This window comes from Limulus polyphemus, unplaced genomic scaffold (genome assembly GCF_000517525.1).
Source record: "Limulus polyphemus unplaced genomic scaffold, Limulus_polyphemus-2.1.2 Scaffold279, whole genome shotgun sequence".
Classification (NCBI taxonomy): Eukaryota; Metazoa; Arthropoda; class Merostomata; order Xiphosura; family Limulidae; genus Limulus; species Limulus polyphemus.
The window spans coordinates 76,566-95,908 of NW_013665889.1; the positions used below are offsets into that span (position 1 = coordinate 76,566).

General features: G+C 32.8%; 1 protein-coding gene across 1 annotated transcript in view; it reads left to right on the forward strand.

Moving 5' to 3' along the window:
* The window catches only part of LOC106456994 (adenylate cyclase type 3-like), a 92,964-nt gene that overhangs the window by 47,538 nt on the left and 26,083 nt on the right, over positions 1-19,343 (forward strand). The window contains exons 8-9 of the mRNA XM_022382796.1: positions 2,407-2,469; positions 18,008-18,108. Of these exons, the coding sequence (XP_022238504.1) occupies positions 2,407-2,469; positions 18,008-18,108 (164 nt within the window). The remainder of the gene's footprint in view (positions 1-2,406; positions 2,470-18,007; positions 18,109-19,343) is intronic.

A 19,343-nucleotide genomic window follows, 5' to 3' on the forward strand; every position in this document is an offset into this window, starting at 1 on the left:
TTATTCTCCACAGTTCAATCATACATAATAAAAGTTGTTTATTATCTCACAGTTCATCATACGTAATAAAAGCTGTTTATATCCCAAAGTACATTATACATAATAAAAGCAATTTATTCTCCCACAGTTCATCATACACAATAAAAGTTGTTTATTATCCCAAAGTACATTATACATAATAAAAGCAATTTATTCTCCCACAGTTCATCATACATAATAAAAGTTGTTTATTATCTCACAGTTCATCATACGTTATAAAAGCTGTTTATATCCCAAAGTACATTATACATAATAAAAGCAATTTATTCTCCCACAGTTCAACATACATAATAAAAAGTTGTTTATATTCCAAAGTACATTATACGTAATAAAAGCAATTTATTCTCCCACAGTTCATCATACATAATAAAAGTTGTTTATTATCTCACAGTTCATCATACATAATAAAAAGTTGTTTATTATCCCAAAATACATTATACATAATAATAGTTGTTTATCATAGCAAGTAAATCACACATACCAAACAGCTTGTTATTTCAAAATATGTTAAGGATAATAAGAACATGTTGTTACCCCAACGTTAATACACGCTACCTCTGAAAGGCTTAGAATATGTTTCTTATTAAGACATCTAATGCAAATTACAAAAGTGTTATTTAATACTGAGGTAGGGCAATAGTTGTATACTACTGTAATAACTTCGAGGTACCAATACTTTGCCCTCAAACTAGATGTTCTACCTTAACGAATCGCTGGTTTAAGTTTTTAATCAATAATGTCTGTTTCATACACAAGCCATTTTCATCACGTCCTCTAGCGATAATCTTAGACATACATCACGCTTTACCAACACATAGTTTATTTAGTAGCTGTCACTAAATTTGTGTGCTCTTTTATATGAATTTTTAGCCATCTAGTGAGCAAACCGATATACATTAAATTCATATTTCAATTTAGATGCTTTTAAATATGGAATTCTAACCTTATTATTAAAACAGAAATAATTGGATATAATTTTGAATGAAAAAGTCCCTAATACTGTTATAAAGTGTGATTTATTTTGTGTTTGTATCCACAACGTGAAAGCATTCGAGTTTACCATATAATGGAGCATTTGTTGATATTTTACGTACTTTTATATTACCTATAACAAACGAACTTTTTAATTTTATTTCAACAGGTATGAGCGTAGTATACCTTATAGAATTTACCCTACAGTTGCTATGTTCAATCGAATTACACAATCCTCCTTAAATACAAAAGAAATATGATTAGTCCTGAATTGTAAGTCTTAGCCAATTACCTATTTTAGTAAATGGCCCTTTAATAAACGGGTGGGGTTGCTTCAGATTGTTAGATTATAAAATACTTCAAAGATTATTTAGAAGTCATAACGTTTTCGAGCATATTTATTTCAGGTCACTTATTTCTTTTGAATGGACTATACATGCTAAAGAATTTAAATTTTCTGTTTAATTGTCTGTTTTTCACCTTGCTGCTACAAATCATGTAAACTGGCATGTTTTTCAAAAAATTCTAAGGGTCTGCGCAAATGGCGGGCTGGGTGTGATGCTGTAGTTAGCGTTCTCTGATTGTGAATCTAAGTGTTCGTGACTTGATGTTCATTGCCCCAAAAAGGTGCTCAGCGTTTTTGGGACCGTGTGTGCTATATAAGAGCGACGATCAAATCCCACTATTCGGTCAGACACGAGTTGGCGGTGTATATTATTGATTAGCTGCCTTCCTCTGTTCCCTGATGTTTACGAACTTACAACGCAGAAATCTACGGTTCGATTCCCCGCGATAGCTCAATTTGGCTTTGCTCTGAAACAACCAAGCCTTCCCTCTATTTTATCAGTTCAAAATGAGGGAAGCCATGCAAAGATGTCCCTTGCGTAGGTTTAAACTAAACTTCTATGATTCGTAATTCTGCACGAGTGGTTATTAACTATGTCTCTTTTTTGTGTTTGTTTGTTTTTTAACAGAAATATAAATAAAAATCAACTAAAGCATTAGATTTTCCAACCTATTAATTTGTTATCAGATTAGTAGAAAACATTCTGTATTCTAGCTGGTCATATATTACTTATGGTCAATATTAGTATGCTGAGATTTCAAAATTTCAACACAAATTACATAATGAGAGTTTCAGTTTCTGGAGCACTCGTAGAATGATAATGAGCGTATTTAAGAATGTGGGAAATGGAAAGTAAGGAAAGCCATTTGTTTTTCACAATGTAAGCTTTCAATTATTGCAACACAAATTATGTGCAGAAACGTTTTTGGAGTTTCGTAAATACGTTACCCAGAGTGGTTTTATCAATATTTAAATTCAACTGTTTATGTTGTATTGACGCATGGTGCATAATGGCATTGAAATTGAAATTACCTTATTTTGTTGTGTAGTATCCTGCTGGAACATTAGATGACGCCCTCAACAAGAATGGAAACCAAACGGCCATCAAACAGGTATTTGGAGTGGTTAACTAACGATTTATTTCTTTTTATGTATAACATTTTGCTATGTTTACCATATATTTTTCATATAATTAGTTTTCTTCCCAGTAACTACTAGTATTTAACTGTAGAATGTTATTTAGAATCAGATTGTTTCATTATTGATATAATAACTCAATAAGATGTAATCAAAAATCTAAAATCATTTCATGTCTTTAATTATAGGCTGCCAATTTCACGATATCAAGCTTTTAAAATTTGTTTTTTATTAAACATGCAAGCAGTTATGTTATTTCTTACTATTATTTTATGATTCTGGTATATTATTTAAACGTAAATGAAATTCGTGCCGTATTATTTGTCAAACATTTCGCGAATTTGAAAAAAGTAATCACTAAATAATATTTTACAAATCCTTACTAAATATTTCGCGTATACAAAAAAAAATATTTGTAGACAAGATTAAACTATTCGCTAATTCAGCAAATTTGATATAAAGTGAACAGAAGAACAAACGGACGTTATTCAGAAATAGAAACTCAATTCAGATGAACCATGTTTAAAGTTAGAAAAGATTCGAATGGCATTCTTATATTTCCTCCAGACTTTTTGGGCAAATCCTTAGAATAGTTTTTCGTGTAATAAAGTTGCATTCAGTGCTATTATTGTACTTTGCTGAGCTACATTCTAAAATTTTAAAAGTGAATGATATGCAAGACTGAAGATGAACCAAAGAATAGCGCCGAATTCCAAAAAGATATGTTTAAAATTTATAATAAATCCAGCAATTCTAACTTAAAGCTTGTGTCGATTAAAAGTCATAAGACTCCTGTTATTTCTAGGCAGAATTTGAAAATCGTTCTAGAAGTATACGACAATATTTCACCTGAAGAAAACTGATTGTTTATTTATATATGTTAGTTATGTTCTTCTTGAGTTATCGTAAGTAATTTATCTAAACATTTTGTGCTGTAACAAATATTATATTTATCTTATAAATTAATAGTGATACTTATTATCAAGTGAACAGAATATTAAGGGTATAGACTTCTAAATTGGAGAAAGTTATATCTATGATCAAGTGGACTGAGGCAAGAAAGGTCGAATTTCCTCTAATGTTAATACTTGATATGATTAAATGGCTGGGAACAGTAAAAGTCTAAACTCCTCTAATGCTAATACTTGATGAAAGTAGTTATCCCTACACTCCACAAGCACGCCACAGTGTGTCGACCTCAGAAAATGAGGGAGGAGGTATAGATGATGACGTCATAGACACCATGATATCATAGACATTAGAGAACATTATGTCATAGTTCCATGAAGTGACACCAGAGAGACATCTTAGGGAGGGTGGTATCATAGTTCTATACCAGAGGACCTGTTACTATAGGCGGATTCTATTAATAATATTTATAGGAGATATTATTACTATAGGCGGATGGTGTTATTAAGGTTCTATAGGCAAACAGTGTTATCAAAGTTCTGGAATAACGTTAATTGAGGCGAATGTTGATACTAAGGTTTCTATGGGCGTTACTAGGTAGATTATATATGTTTTGCGAAGGCGGATAGTACCATATGATTGCATACATATTTCAACTTATGTTTGTGTATTTATTGTGTATGTTTTACAAAGTGGATGTGTTTCTTTAGACAAATAGTCTTACTAGGCATAATGTTTTCAGTTTCGCTTTATAAGTAAAACATTAATTACAATTTACAAAAGCTGACAGTCCCGTAGAGTTGCATAAACGTCTTAACTTATGCTTTTGTTTTCATTTATATATTTATTTGTATTTCATGTTTTTTACAAAGGCAGATTATAGTTTTAGTTTCTATATTTAAGCATCCTTTTTACAATATTGTCCTCAAAAGGACGTTTATTTAAATATCATGCACTTTCACTAGTTTGTCTTTATGCTATCCATATAACTATGACTTATTGTTTTTGACAAAATACGTAATTTCAAATACGTACTTTTTACAGTGTTTCTATGTGCCGAAGATGTTATCATTACTAAGGATAGTGTTACTTTAGGCAAACAATGATCCATAGGATTTTAACACACCTGCTGTTTCTGTAAAATGACTGTGATATTAATAAAACACTTCTTTACAGTTTGTTGTTTCTTACAATAAATGATATTGTCTTTCACATTTTATAAATCCATCATGTCTACTGTACAATTTCTGTCACTACTGAATATACTTTACAATAAAAATAAGCTGTATGTTCACAATACTTTAACTCTGACAATGAAGAACGGATTTTGTATGTCACTGAGCTTATCAGTCAGTAAAACAAAATTATCTATTCATGCACTTTACAAAACAATACAGACAATTAAATGTAAATTCATGAACTTTTCAATATTTGATGGTACATTACGAAATTATTTTCTTCTTCTAGGTTACTATATTCTATTTTCAATCTAGAATTCATATATACGTTATTTAAATATATCTTTACAAATATAACACACCAAGATCTATACATAGTCTAATTTCTTGAAGGTGTAATTGCTTATACACATAAAAAAATATCAATATTGTCCACAATCCTACAATTTGGGCTATGGTCTTCAAATTTATCCGAGGGGTAAATTCCTGTGACAAGCTGATTGTTCGGTAACATTTGATATTAACAAATAACACAAACTGAAATGTGTACGAATTATAAATACTGGACTGCTAAGACTAAATGGACTTTCATACAAGTCTGGTACATTAAAGTTAGTGTAAACTCACACATACTTTTTTTTCTTAGTTAGACTGATCTTTGTTTATTAGTTACATGACTGCTACTTGAGAAACAATCCATTCTGTATCATTTAATGAAAACAAAACATGTGTTTCATCTGATACATAACAACATAGAACACTGATTGAGGCTCTAGTACAATATAAAGGATAGAAAATGTGTTAAATACTTTGTTACATCACTCTATCATTGGAAAAATAAGTAACATAAATATTAAAGTGGGCGTTTTCAATATTGTTATATACTTCTAAGTTTGTGATCTCGCAACAAAAAGTATAGTCTACAAGAAAAGACACATCTATCCTTTACATGAAATCATTTTATAAAGAGAATTCCTATAAATTCACATAAAAACCATTCACCAACGTGAGTTGATTTATTACAAGAGCGTCAGAACACACAAGTCTATTGCTGATGCCAGATGAGATCTTTTCCTGGTAGATTGAACATAACTTTGTCTGCAGTTTTACTTGGACAGTCTTGGCATGAGACCTCGAGGCTGTCATCAAACACTGGGTCCCTATTTTTTTTTTCTTTTCACCAACAGAAATAACACTGTAATGACAATATGTTCAGCGTTGTACACTTATTTACCATCAGAATATTGTTTATTTTTCATTGATGATCACAAAACTACTTTAAAAATAAATAACATTCTCTCATCTCTGTTATACAGAGTTCATTCTTTAAGTTAGAAACATAGACAACTGTACCTTAAGGAGAACAATGTGATAATATGTTATGACTTATTTCTGTTACTACAGTGAGCATTACTAGATTTTCGTAAATCTTATTAAACTTTATTGACATCTAATATGTAAAAACTAAGACTCTATTACATCTCAATAATTGCACTCCGAAGAAGTTAGACTATGTATAGAACTGTATGAGTAATATTTGTAAACAATGATAGTTTTAAATGACAAATATGTGAGTTCTAGATCGAAAGTAGCAACTTTTAAACAGAAAAAAAAATTCCTAATGTATCATCAAATATTGAGAATTTCAAAGATGTGCATTTAGCTTTATGCATCGTTACGTAAAGAGAAACTAGTTAAAGTGCATGGTATTTGAATAAGCATCCTTTTGAGGACAATATTGTAAAAAGTATGCTTAAATATAGAAACTAAAATTATAATAGTCCTATAGAAACATTATCATCCTTCGTAAAACCTATATAATATATAGATGAAAATTATAAATATAAGTGGAATCTGTATGCAATCCTGCAGAACACTATCCGCCTTTGTAAAACACATGTAATACAGATAGATATATAAAAGAAAACGAAAACATTAGTTAAGAACTGTATGCATCCCTATGGGACTGTCAGCCCCTTTAAGTCATACCTAATGCTTTACTTATAAGGCAAAACTGAGAAATCAACGTTATGCCTAGTAAGATCAATCGCCTGAAGAAAGAGATCGGCCTTTGTCAAACGTATGCAATCATACAATATTATCTACCTTTGAAAAACATACATAATCTACCTAGCAACGCCTATAAAAAACCTTAGTAACAACGTCTGCCTAGAGTAACAGTATCCCAGAACTTTGGTAACACCATCCTCCTATAGAACCTTAATAACTTTATCTGCCTTTAGTAACAACATCGCCTATAAACCTTAATAACACACTCTGCCTATAGTAACAGGTCCTCTGGTATAGAACTATGATATCACCCCTCCCTAAGACTGCCGTGCCCTCTGGTGACACGTCATTGAACTATGAAGTCATCTTCTCTAATGTCTATGACTTCATCATTTCTAGTGGCTATGACCCTCTACCCTCTTACACACTTGTGGTGCTCTCTGGTGGCGTATCTGTCAATTGCTGGAATAACTACTGATGTGATTCAATGTATGAGGTCAGGAAAAGTCTGAACTCCTGTAACGCTAATACTTGATATGATTAAATGAATGTGAACAATAGAAGTTGGTTTGTTTTTTTTAAGTTAAGCACAAAGCTACACAATGGGCTATCTGTGTTCTGCCCACCACGGGTATCGAAACATGGTTTCTAGCATTGTAAGTCCGTAGACATACCGCTGCGCCACTGGATGGTCAGTAAAAGTCTAAACTCCTGACTCCGGTAATGGTGATATGTATTTTCAAATGAGAGTGAGATTAATAGGGTCTAAACTGACACCAACTTCGGGTAATTAAAGTGCCCGTATCAAAAAAATAATAGTAACTACATTTATTTTGTACAAAGGACAATACTGTTACAAGACCCATTTAATAAATTTTCTTGTTGACAGCGGAATGAGGCACACAAAATGTTCGGTTAAAATGTTATTATATTAAGTCGAGCATAGCCTAGTGGTGATCTTGCCTGCCTATGAATCCGAAATTTCATGGCTCGCATCCCATTAAAGCACTTTGGGGCCATGGGTGAGATATAAGATTGACGGTAAAATTCCACTATTCATTTAAAGACGGCTACTGCAGATAGCCCTTGTGTAGCTTTATACAAATATCTGAAACAAACAAAAAATACTTTTCACGGCATGCAAATATCAGTTGAATGTGCACAGGACGTGAATGTAACCGACATTATGATTTTGGATACTTTAATTCTTTTCTTTCAATAAAAAAGTTTATTCATAGTCCGTAATTACCATAATTATATGCTCATTCTGCCCATTATCATTTGAAAGTCAGTTAACATGCACCTTTAATTGATCTGGTTGGTAAAGTTGTGATTAGTATTTCTTCTTTACGTGGAGAAACAATGAAGATTAAAAACATTTTGAGACTGAAGTAATTTGTTATCAGTTTTATTCATAATACAGTCTATGAATTTCAGAATGCAACTGACTCAGAGCAATTAGTATAGCTCAACGCTCCTAAAACTTAATAGTTATAATTTTACAGTACAAAAGGGCAAAACGCCATTTTTATTTAATCAAAGGTTAAAACTTTCGCATATATTTCGTATTAAGGATAAGTTGTCTAGTGTAGATAAAAAATATTAAAACTTTAATATTATAAGCAAGATTAAAATGTATTGTTCCTAACCCTTGTGAAAATTAATCTGAAGTAATCTTAAAACTAGAATAATTCGAATTATCCTTATTTTCTGAATTTGTAATATTGTTAATATACTTTCTAAAATAATATTTTGACAATACACTAAACTGGAAATACATTTAAGCTGAACATTTTGTTCGACTTCAAAAATTACTACTACAACTTTGTAAGAACTAGTATTTAGAGAAAGTAGTAAAATTTCCGAGAGGAAAGTGTAATTGAAGCTTATCACAGTAAATGTGATCATCAAGCTTATTGAAACTTCAAAATTAATGTTGAAACAAAGAAGTAATCTTATTAAGAAAATTTCTGGAAACATTCGTATTTATGGTTTTTGTGTTGAGTTTCCATTTATTGGGCGGATATTGTATAAATTTGGTATACTTTTTTGGCGGTATTCATATAAAGTACATTTTTATATTCCGAACCTAAAGTCAATTACTTTTGTCAGAAATTTCCCAAATATGGCATAATAAATTTAAATAGAATAAGAAATACTAAACTTATATGTTTTCTTAAAATATTACATGCATTTCTGTACTCTAATTTAAAATACATTCTACTTTTCGAATATGTAATATATTTTGCTTTCACAGAAAGTGGCAATTGTACAACACACACACACAGCTAAATAACATTCTTGTAGATTTTGTCGCTTGACAGTACTTTTAAAAATACGAATCGGAAATATGTTTTTGCACCAGAAATTACTATAATCGGATTTCATTGTAGTATAAACTGCTTATGAAGAAAATTATTAAAGAGAGTTTTATTGTCAGTACAATAATGTATAAATACAAAGTTTGAGCACGTGTTATTAAAAACGATATTGGAGTCTCACCACGTTGTTACAGTCCATGTCGCTACGTCCTTTCAACTCTGTATGACAACTATGCATATTCACAATAACCCTGCAATGTGGTTTCCATTGCAAACAGCTCTTTTGTAAGGCTGCCATGTCCGAACCATCTCACACTTATCTTCATGTTTTCCATAATCCATAGTGTATTAGGACGATGATTTCCCAAATTCATAAGTGCTACATCTGGCGTCTTGACTGGTATGTTTTCGTAAGGAATAGCATGAATATACATTTCATTTTCAAACTTCTTAACGTATGTGTCGGTTAAACGGAAATGTTATGGAAGAAACTTGGGTATACGTCAGTATAAGTGAGTTGTGCCACTTTTCCAGATGAAGATCTTTCTTGATAATGGGGCACGTTGACAACTCATGCCTCTGAGCTTTTTGTTCGTTGATTCTCGTTTGTTACAAGATGCTACACTGGGCTTACCATGTGCGGGATATAATTTGTTGTAGGTCTCTTTCTGGGTTGTCCTGGTTCCCCATATTGATTCATACCCCTTGGTTTTTCAATGGCATTAAATACCAGGGAATTCCTATCTTGGAAATTCTAAATCTTCACTCTGAACAGATCTTTATGATGTGACTGTATGGATATTTTGCATCGGAAAGGATTATTGCACATTGATTTGTTTATTCAAAATCGTCTTAAGATAACGTCAAATAATATCCTTGTCAAAATGATTTTTAAGCGTCAAATACTAAGCCTTTGTAAATGGGTATAAATATTATTCTTTTAAATATATGACAATGAAATACAGTTATATGATCGGACTTATAATTTTAAATTCTAAGACAAAGATGGAATATAATAGAAAATGGATTCAAATGGTAAGAAAGTTAGGAGTTTACAATTATATGCTATTGTTCTCATTATCAGAGATATGACATATAATAAAAAAAATGTAAAAATTGAATTATGCTTTAATGCTCTTCTTTCTTGAAATATTTTTCTTAAGTGTCTATACTAAAATAATAAATTGAAAATATATTCTCAGGACTGACTAATATTAATTATAACTTTTAATAATTTATCAATTTAAAGAATGTTAGAATGTTTAGCTCCCACACATACTAAAATTTCATATAATCTTTGAAATTGTAAAGTGAGTACATGTCAAAAGAAATACATCTAAATTGATTGTTTTCTCTACGTTCTAAAACTCGACAAGTTTTTAACATGCATAAAAAATCGTTGTTTGTATTAATTAATTGAGAAGATTAGACTTTTAAAAACAATAAAATTAAAAACCGATATTATTAAGCCAATATTTTTAACAATGAATTCTAGCTTCTTTCTGGAAAAAACAGTGAACAGGTGAGCCGAACATCTACAGTTTTCCATTGCTTCTGCTACCTGGAGACTGAAGGTGGTTGTTGTTAATCTGGAATAAAGCATTGATGGACCTATTGCAAAAGTCTTCAGCCAGCTTCACTCGTGGAATAGATGAGCTGTATATATGTAGTACAACCATCCAACGCCAACCAGTCAGAGCCCACATATATTGATTCATTTGTGCATAAATGGAATATACCTTCTAGTATATTATCACTTTCTGTTGCAGTGATAAAAATAACGACTAAAATTCTTTGTTTTCTATCCAAAAATCAAGCTACATTTGCTCGAACAGTTATCTCTCTCTCTCAAAGTGCATGTTGGTTTATTTTTTTATCTGTTATTATTGAAAGTCAGTTATTAGTACCAACTGAGATAATAACAGGAAAGGTAACTGAAGTAGAAGTCACAGGAATTAGCTAAGTAACTAGTGCCAGTTTCGTTGTACTGTCAGATAGTAAATGCATGGCTACTAGATATATGAGGTCACTTGTGGAGGATAGTGTAGATATTCCTTAACTAGTTATAGCAGCAGAAACTCAGTCAATTGTTGGTAAAGTTTGTAAATTTGTTTATGGGACCAACTGGTCATGTGAGAAAAGCAACGGCCATTCTTCATCGCATACACAAGTTTTACAAATACCTCAGTAGTCAGGGTTTAGCCCAATCTATGCCCAGAATAGATATTGATAAATGTCTGGGTTCCGAAAATTTGTACTCACTTTCTCCTAAATAGCAAGATTACTGCATGCACTAAATAAGGCAGAAATGAACTTTTGATGGACTAAGAAAATTGCTCAGACACATTTTAGTAAATAAAGTGTGCTTTAGTTGAGGCACCAGTGTTGACTTATACTTGGCAAAATTATTAATTTATACTGAAAACTGTATTAGTAATTGGGGCAGTATTTGGCCAGGTACAGGAGATCATAAAGCATGTAATCTCATGCGTTAATCCCACATTGGTAGATCTTGAATGAGATCATTGCCATTACTTGCATAGTTGAAAGTTTACCATTCTAGTTGAACATATGCCACTAAAATGGCTGATGAACTTCAAAAATATTGAGGGCATAATTTCACGTTGGACTAAAACAATACAGTAGAACATATTGTTAGTACAGCACCAACAACATCAGCAGCACAGAAACAGTCTTAGGGTTATCTTGACCGCTTCTGAAAGCTTCTCTCTTTATTATATATCTGGATTCTGGATATCCTACAGTAGTTAACCCCTTGCAGAATGACTAAGATGTCTCCTTGTCCAAAACAGTGCCCTGGTGACCAGTTCTGTTTGGTAGATTCACTAAAGATTTGGTGCTTGCATGAATAGTTATGAGTGCATAAAAGTACTTTAGATTTTGCAGGATACAAGTACTGGTCAATACCAGGATGTCCTTCACATACCACTGTGAATCTATGGAAGGAGTTCTGACTGCATTCACAGCAAATCATTGAGAGTAAATATAAACACCATACTGTGTTCATGTTCCCCAAAGTAAAAGCTGTCCAGGCCATGACAGGGTAAATACAAATAGAGACCTGTAGGCTCTTCATTTCATTAAATAGTACAGAATATAACCAGTCCTCTTACTGAGACGGATAAGTTAATCACTGCGTGTTTGTCCTTAGTGATTATACTACTATTTGAGCTTATGCCTACTTCAGCAAAGACCATTACCGTTAGTTGACTGAAAATTGGAAAGCATTATTTGGAGCAACTGAAGAGATTCACAGTGATCACGGAGAAAACTTCAGTTATAAACTGTTTTCATAGTTGTGTAGAATGCTGAAGATATGCACATCACAATATAACCTGAAGTCTCATGGCTTAGCAGAGTGGGTAGATAAGAACTACCAAACACATGCTTGTGAAATTTGTAAGTCTTACGATAAGCACCTATCATGTGTCGTGGTGATGTATGAAGCAAGTAAACAGGAATCATCTTGATGTTTATCAAACCCCGTGTTCAAATGAGAAGCACAGTTCCCTGTGAAATGTTTTATATGGTCTACCAGCAAATGCAGGAGTGCTAAAGACTTCATAGTAATATCCGTAGTGATTGAAGTCTTCATTAATGTATGCACGTGACTGCATGCCAGCTGATAGTTAAAGTAGTCGTATGTCAAAGCAGCATCAGAATTAAAGTTCGAACCAGGAAATTGAATCTCATTTTTATACCAGCTTGATTCCAACTGTTCTCTTATGCACCTCGTTCACCACAGCTCAATGAAATGAGCTACATGCTACAGCTGTCATTTGGCACGCAAACGGGTTGAAAAGTTAAAGTTACGTGTCACAGACATGCATTTTGTGAATTACTTGTACTAGCAATCTAAGGTGAATGAGCAAATGTAAAGAACTCTTTCTTGTAATATATTTGACGATTTGCGAAGAATCTGATAAATAAAAACCAAGGATGGAGTAGTTTAGCTACTTGGATGATCAATTAAGACACTAACAACACCCTCCTAATCACTATACCTGGAAGTAACCGCCTAACCATAAGTTTAGATTACTTTAAGCATAAATCAAGCTCTCAGGTTGTTTTTCACTGTAAATTTTTAATATTATATTATAAGATTTTCATAGGTTAATACAATTACAATATACGTATGATAAAGACTAATAATTGAAAAGATGTGATGTTGTACTGCTGAAAATCACTAGCTCGTTAAGGCTAGGACATTTGGGTTCTTAGATGTAGTACCTCGAACATACAACATCTAGAATATTAATACTTGTTGGGTGTATTGCTGATCAGTTGGAGCTTAAAATATCCAAAATATTGAAAATATGGTTTGATTCTTGTTTTCCAAGCGTTTGGATGGAACCTTATGGTAAATATGGATTAGTATTTATCAAAGATCTTGCCTGAGATTATGTGTACGTATGTGTTTGTGCAATTTTGCTTTGCATCTACACACACGTTTGTACTTCTTGTGTATAGTAATCCTATTTATATCTTCCAAGTTCACAGGGATGGAGTTCTGCTTTTATGCAGCATGAGAAATAAAACAGACTGGGATAAATCGCAGTGAGAAAGTTTTATTTTACTTGTTTTCGCTTTCAATCAATTTTCTCGCTATCCAAATGCAGTAAGTTTCATAATCCATAGGTGGCGGTGACATGGCAGTGAAAAATTTGACTAACAGCTCTATAACTATATGTCCTTTTTTGATCTGTGAGTAAGTGTATTAAGTAGCTGAAAATAAAAATGATAGCTCAGGATGTGAAAATTATAATGGAAAGGGCCCCTTTTAATAAATTTCATCTGAAGTTAAGTGGAATTTGTATTGAAACAAGCAGTTCTGGCTTATGAGTGGAAGTGCATTAATTAAAACATGCAGCTATTCTGCTTGTTACCTGCCCTACTTGTAAAGTCAGTTGCTATGATCATAAGATGGGTTAGTTTGGTTCGTTTGAAATTTCGCGAAAAGTTACACGAGAGTTATCTGCGCTAGCCGTCTGTAATTTAGCAGCGATAAACTAGAGATAAGGCAGCTAGTCAACACCACCAACTTCCAACTCTTGGGCTACTCTTTTAACAACGAATAGTGGGATTGACCGTCACGTTATATTTTTGTTCCTATGCCAGTATCAGAACTTCAGACCTATTAGTCCTGAATTACACTATTAAGACCAAGTTCTTCACTGAGCTGGCAATTTTGACATTCAACTTTGTCAGTTTGTTTCCTGACTTTCCAATTTATTCATCATTTTATTTCGCCATCCTCTTATGCCATGCAACATTGAGGAGACATACGAGGAATGGTTTCTTGCTCGCTTGTTTGTCTCCTGTATTGTTATGTTCCCAAAGGTGCTAAGGGCACCAATCCACCGTCTGGGTGTTTAATCTTTTTACTGTCTAGCTATTTATCTTTTTAGTAAATACTCTTTATGTCAGAAAATTTGGATGTTGTCTAATAAGGTATCTGAACCACTTGATTTGTTGTCTCTTGATGTATGACAAGGCTGGTTCAGTTTTCATCTTCATTCTCATGTCGTTGTTAGGTATTTTGTCTCTGATGTTTACACCAAGAATTTTTCTGAGGCACCTCATTTCTGTTTTGACAATTTTTCTTTCATTTCTTGATGTTAACATCCATGTTTGGCACTGATAGCAAAGTGTTGGTATGAAGATGATGTTGGAGAGTTATCATTGTTTCAAGGGATATTTGTTTGTGTTGTAATAAAGGTGTTAATTGTCATGTTATGTGTTTTGCTTTCGTCGATTTCTGTATCTAAGGTGCCATCTTCTGAGATGATGCTGCTGAAATATTGGAACTCGTTTGCTTGCTTCAGTGTTTGATTTTCTATTTTAATTTTAAGGTTTCCACTTTTTCGTCGAAATGATAAAAAGTTTGTTTTCCAACACTGATCTTCTTGCATGTTGTGTTGATGCGTTCAGTATGGCTCTGCAGTTTTCATCCAGTGGATGCCATAAATGTTTGATCGTCTACAAACAAGAGCTCATTTAGGGTTAAAGTATGTGATGAAAAGGAACATTGAGAGAACACAGCTTTGTCAGACTCCTGAGTTCACTTGAAAAGCTTTTGAGGATTCCAATCTTGCTTTGACTACACAGCTGCTGTTTTTAAATACTTTTCAGGTGTTGATTAAGTGGTCACTGACACCATAGGTTTCAGTAACTTTCATAGCTATTCCCTGTTAACTCTGTCAAACGTCTTCTCTTAATCAACAAAGGCTAGGTTCGGCTGTTTGTTATACTCGATGGTCTTCTCTGTAAGTTGGTATAAAGATTGCCTTGGTATAGTTTCTATTCTTTCATAATTCTATTTGTGCCACATATAGTTGAGTTTCAATGGTTTGTCTCAGTCACTTCTCAGTCATTTCTGCATACACTTTTCCTGTGTGATTGAGTAAGGAGAGTCCTTTGTATTTTGTGCAGTCTCATTTGCTCCCTTTTCTCTTCAATAATGGAATGATGACTGCTTTCCTCTAGTCTTCCAGTTTTTCCTACTTTTTCATGCTAGATTGAAGATTTTGCTAGCTATGCAATGCACGTCTCCTTAGAGGTTTTTATCAGTTCTTTTGGGGTATTGCAGGGGCTATTTACACTGCTTTTCTTACTTTTTAAACACAACTTCTGGTTCTTTCTCGCAATCCTTCAGAATGTTATTACTTGATTCTTCTCGAGCTACTATATGAAGGAATTCAAAAGTTCTCTGAAGTATTCTCCCTGTTCCAAATGTTTTCTCTGGGGCAGTGATTGGATTTTCATTTTTTTATTTATTATCTCAGTGGGATCGTAGTTCCTATTTCGCCCTCTTATTGCTTTAACTTGCATGTAGATCATTCCCTTTTTGTTTGCTGTTTTGCGATCTTCCTTAATCATCTTTCCACACTCTTCTCAAGATTTCTCATTCACTTTCTTTACTAATTCTTATGTGGTTCTTCTACTTTTTCTATACTGGATGTATTCTTATTCTGTTTTACTCTTAGTCCTATTTTATACTTCTCCTTCATTTTTTGGACTTTCAATCAGTTTAGTTTAATGACGTCTTCTTTGTTTATTTTGCACTTTGTTTCCACTATTGGTGTTTTGCTGTTTATTCGCAGTAACACCATTTTATGGTCTGTATCTGTTATATTTCCTTTGCAGATTATTCTCGCCGGTATGAAGTCAGTTTTGGCATTTGCAGTTCATATCATTCCATTTATACCAAGAATACACTTGTGAGTCTCCAAGTTTGAAGAATGTATTTGTAATGTAATTTGTAATAAATCGTGACGGCTACATAGTTCCAGCAATCTGCTTCCATTTTCATTTTGTAATCCCCTTTGATCACTGAAAGGGCCCCAATAGTCTTTGATTTGACCTCTTTCTTTTCCCAGTTTCCCATTAATTAAAATCGCTTATTACGTACAGATTGTCTTCTACTTTTACGTTAGAAATGCAGATTATCAAAAAATTCGTCACTTTCTTCTTTGGTGCTGTTGTTACATAGTACATACATATGCTGGTACGTTGCTTTTTTATTTACCTCGTTAATTCTGATATTGGTTATTCTCTCAGAGATACTTTCATTCTCTAGGTTGCTTTTGGTTGTGTCTAGGTTAATTATGAACCCAACTCCATGCTTGGCTTGTTCTTCTACATTTACTCCAAAATAATTGAGCATGTAGTTTTGTTGTAGTTACCTGGTGCCGTTGCTTTGGAGCTTTATGTCTGCTAACCAACTATTTTTATCTTTCGGACCTTCATCATTGTAAATATTTCCTAATGTTTGTTGCCCATGCCACATATATTGAGTGTTGAAATGGTCGATTTCATTTTTTTGTCTCTTTGTCCTTTGTACTCGCCTAGTTGTTTTCCATTTAAATCCATTCAGTTGTGTTTCCTTTGTTTGTTTTTTCAGCAAGATTTAATCCACCACTGGTTTGCTAACCTGCGCGACTTCACCTGAGCTCCATTGGCTAGGCTTTTTTTTTTTCAGGATGATCAGGGTCGTTTTTCATGGTTATAATAGCGGTTTCGTGGTTTAAGCTCACACCACACTTTGATCGAACCCAGCAATCCCCCACTTCGGCTAGTTATCATCATGAGATGTATAAAGTTGGGAAGGTGAAGTTTGTGAATATGTGGAAATGTATCACGTATGAGTTTATAGAAATAAAAAATTGAATTGTACAGGTGAGGTTTCTAAGTATATATACATTCTGGAAGTATAATGAAAAATGTAACGAAGAGCAAATAGCATTATTAAATACAGCCTTGCTTGGTCTAGTGGTTAAGGCACTCGACTCACATTCTGAAAGTTGTGGGTTCGAATTCCCTCCCCGGACATGTTCGCCCTTTCAGCCACGGGGGCGTAATAATGATGGTCAATCTCACTACCCGTTGGTAAAGAGTAGCCCAAGCGTTGACGTAGGATAGTGTTGACTTAGTTACCTTCCCTCTAATCTATCACTTTAAAATTAAGGGCAAGTTGCGTAGATAGCCCTCGAGTAGTTTTCGGCAAAATTGAAAACAAAGAAATAAAACAAATGAGCGATGCTATGAAATGAAAATATAAAATGTTGTATATAGAACGTAGAAAATAATATGATATTGTACAAGTAAAATGTATAATGTTCTAAAAATTAACTGTGTAAAAGTTCTATATATATATTTATATAACGCCAGAGTATGAGATAACAAGCACTGTTTACTTTGCTGGATTTAAAGCAAAGCCACATTGATCTATCTGCTGTGTTCCTCGCGGGGAATCGAACCCCAGATTTTAGCATTGTAAGTTCGTAAACATACCGCTGTCCCACCTGGGGACATTTAGCACTGTAAAAAAGAAAATGTAAAATGTATAGCATGGTAAAATATTAAGAAGTGAGAGATAAACTGGTATAATATGTATAGTGTGGTAAAACTATAAAAGTGTATAATGGAGTAAAAGAATTAAATATGCTCATTGATTTCAAAATTTATGAAATAAAAGTAATATTTGTTTACAAAATAGACTCATAAAGTTGATATGCATATATATGTTTCTGTAAGTCCAGTTGCACTAATTTTTTTATATCGATTTTATACAGGAAGAGACACACGAGACTCCCGAAGTTGGAATTGACGTCAGTTCATATGAAGAATATAAGATACGCCTCCATAAAGAACTTCTGAGCAGAGAGAGTGATAGGTTTGTCATAGTTTCTAAATCCTCATTTGGATTAGACTTTAGTTTTCCAGCAAACAAAACTATTCGCACAAGAAAGAAGAATACAGAAAAATTATCATAATTTGATAATATTCATAATCATTGAGTAAAAAATTAAAATCAAGTCTACTTGTGAAAAAAATATCGTACATGATAGTGTTTCAATCTTTTGTTGACACAGAAATTAAAACAATAGGTTTGAAGTAATTAACGATCAAAGGAGAGATATTTCTTACCTCTTGAAAATGAAGTATAATTTAGAAGTCTACTGAATGCTATTAAGTGAATATGCGCCTTCTTATGGTCATGCTTTTGAACAGAAGAGTTAGTTTGTATAAGGTTGTTGTAACGAATTGCTTTTACAAAGAGAATTAATTATATTTAATGTAGAAAAACTGTGTTTTTACACAAATATACAATTTTAAACGATAATTTTATTAAGAAATATATATTTGATCTAATTTCCAACTCTAATTTACTTTTTCAATTTCATCTCATAAAACTGAAAACCGCTTGCATATAATTAATTAGGTTTTCTTTCCTGCCGAGTTGAAAAAAACTTAATATTATTTCATTTTTCATTGTCAAAGATAATTATTCTGAGTAGCAGATATATGATAATTTCTATATCTATACGCATAAAACAAAAATGTTTGTATATTTGGTGTCGCAAGTAGTTGCAAGGAACTGGCTGAACCAGTTTAGATGACATATGGTTGAAGAACTTAGATTGTGATAAAAAAAACACAATATGTGTAGCAATTAGTGAAAACCACGGTAAAGCAACATGTCACTGAAGAGGAGGTATTATTGTCTTGAAACTACTTTTTCTAATATTAAGACTTTTAACACTTTTTCTCTAGCTCAAGGTGATCATTCAAACTTGGAATATGAATAGATAAATACTCGAACAAACATTTAGACTTTCGCATACATTTCAATATCACTGCCATAATGCCGCGATTGAGTGAAGCCGAAGCCAAACGAAAGTTATTTTTAAGAAGAGGATGCTGCTGATTTACAAATTAATTTAGTGAATTGGGCAAATAAATGGCAGATGGGTTTTAATTATAATAAATGCAAGATAATTCATGTGGGTTATCATAATTTGAATTATAAGTATAATTTGGATGGGAATAACCTTAACAGTGTTATGAAGGAAAGGGATATTTGTATAATAGTCAATCAGTCTCTAAAACCATTCAAGCAATGTGATG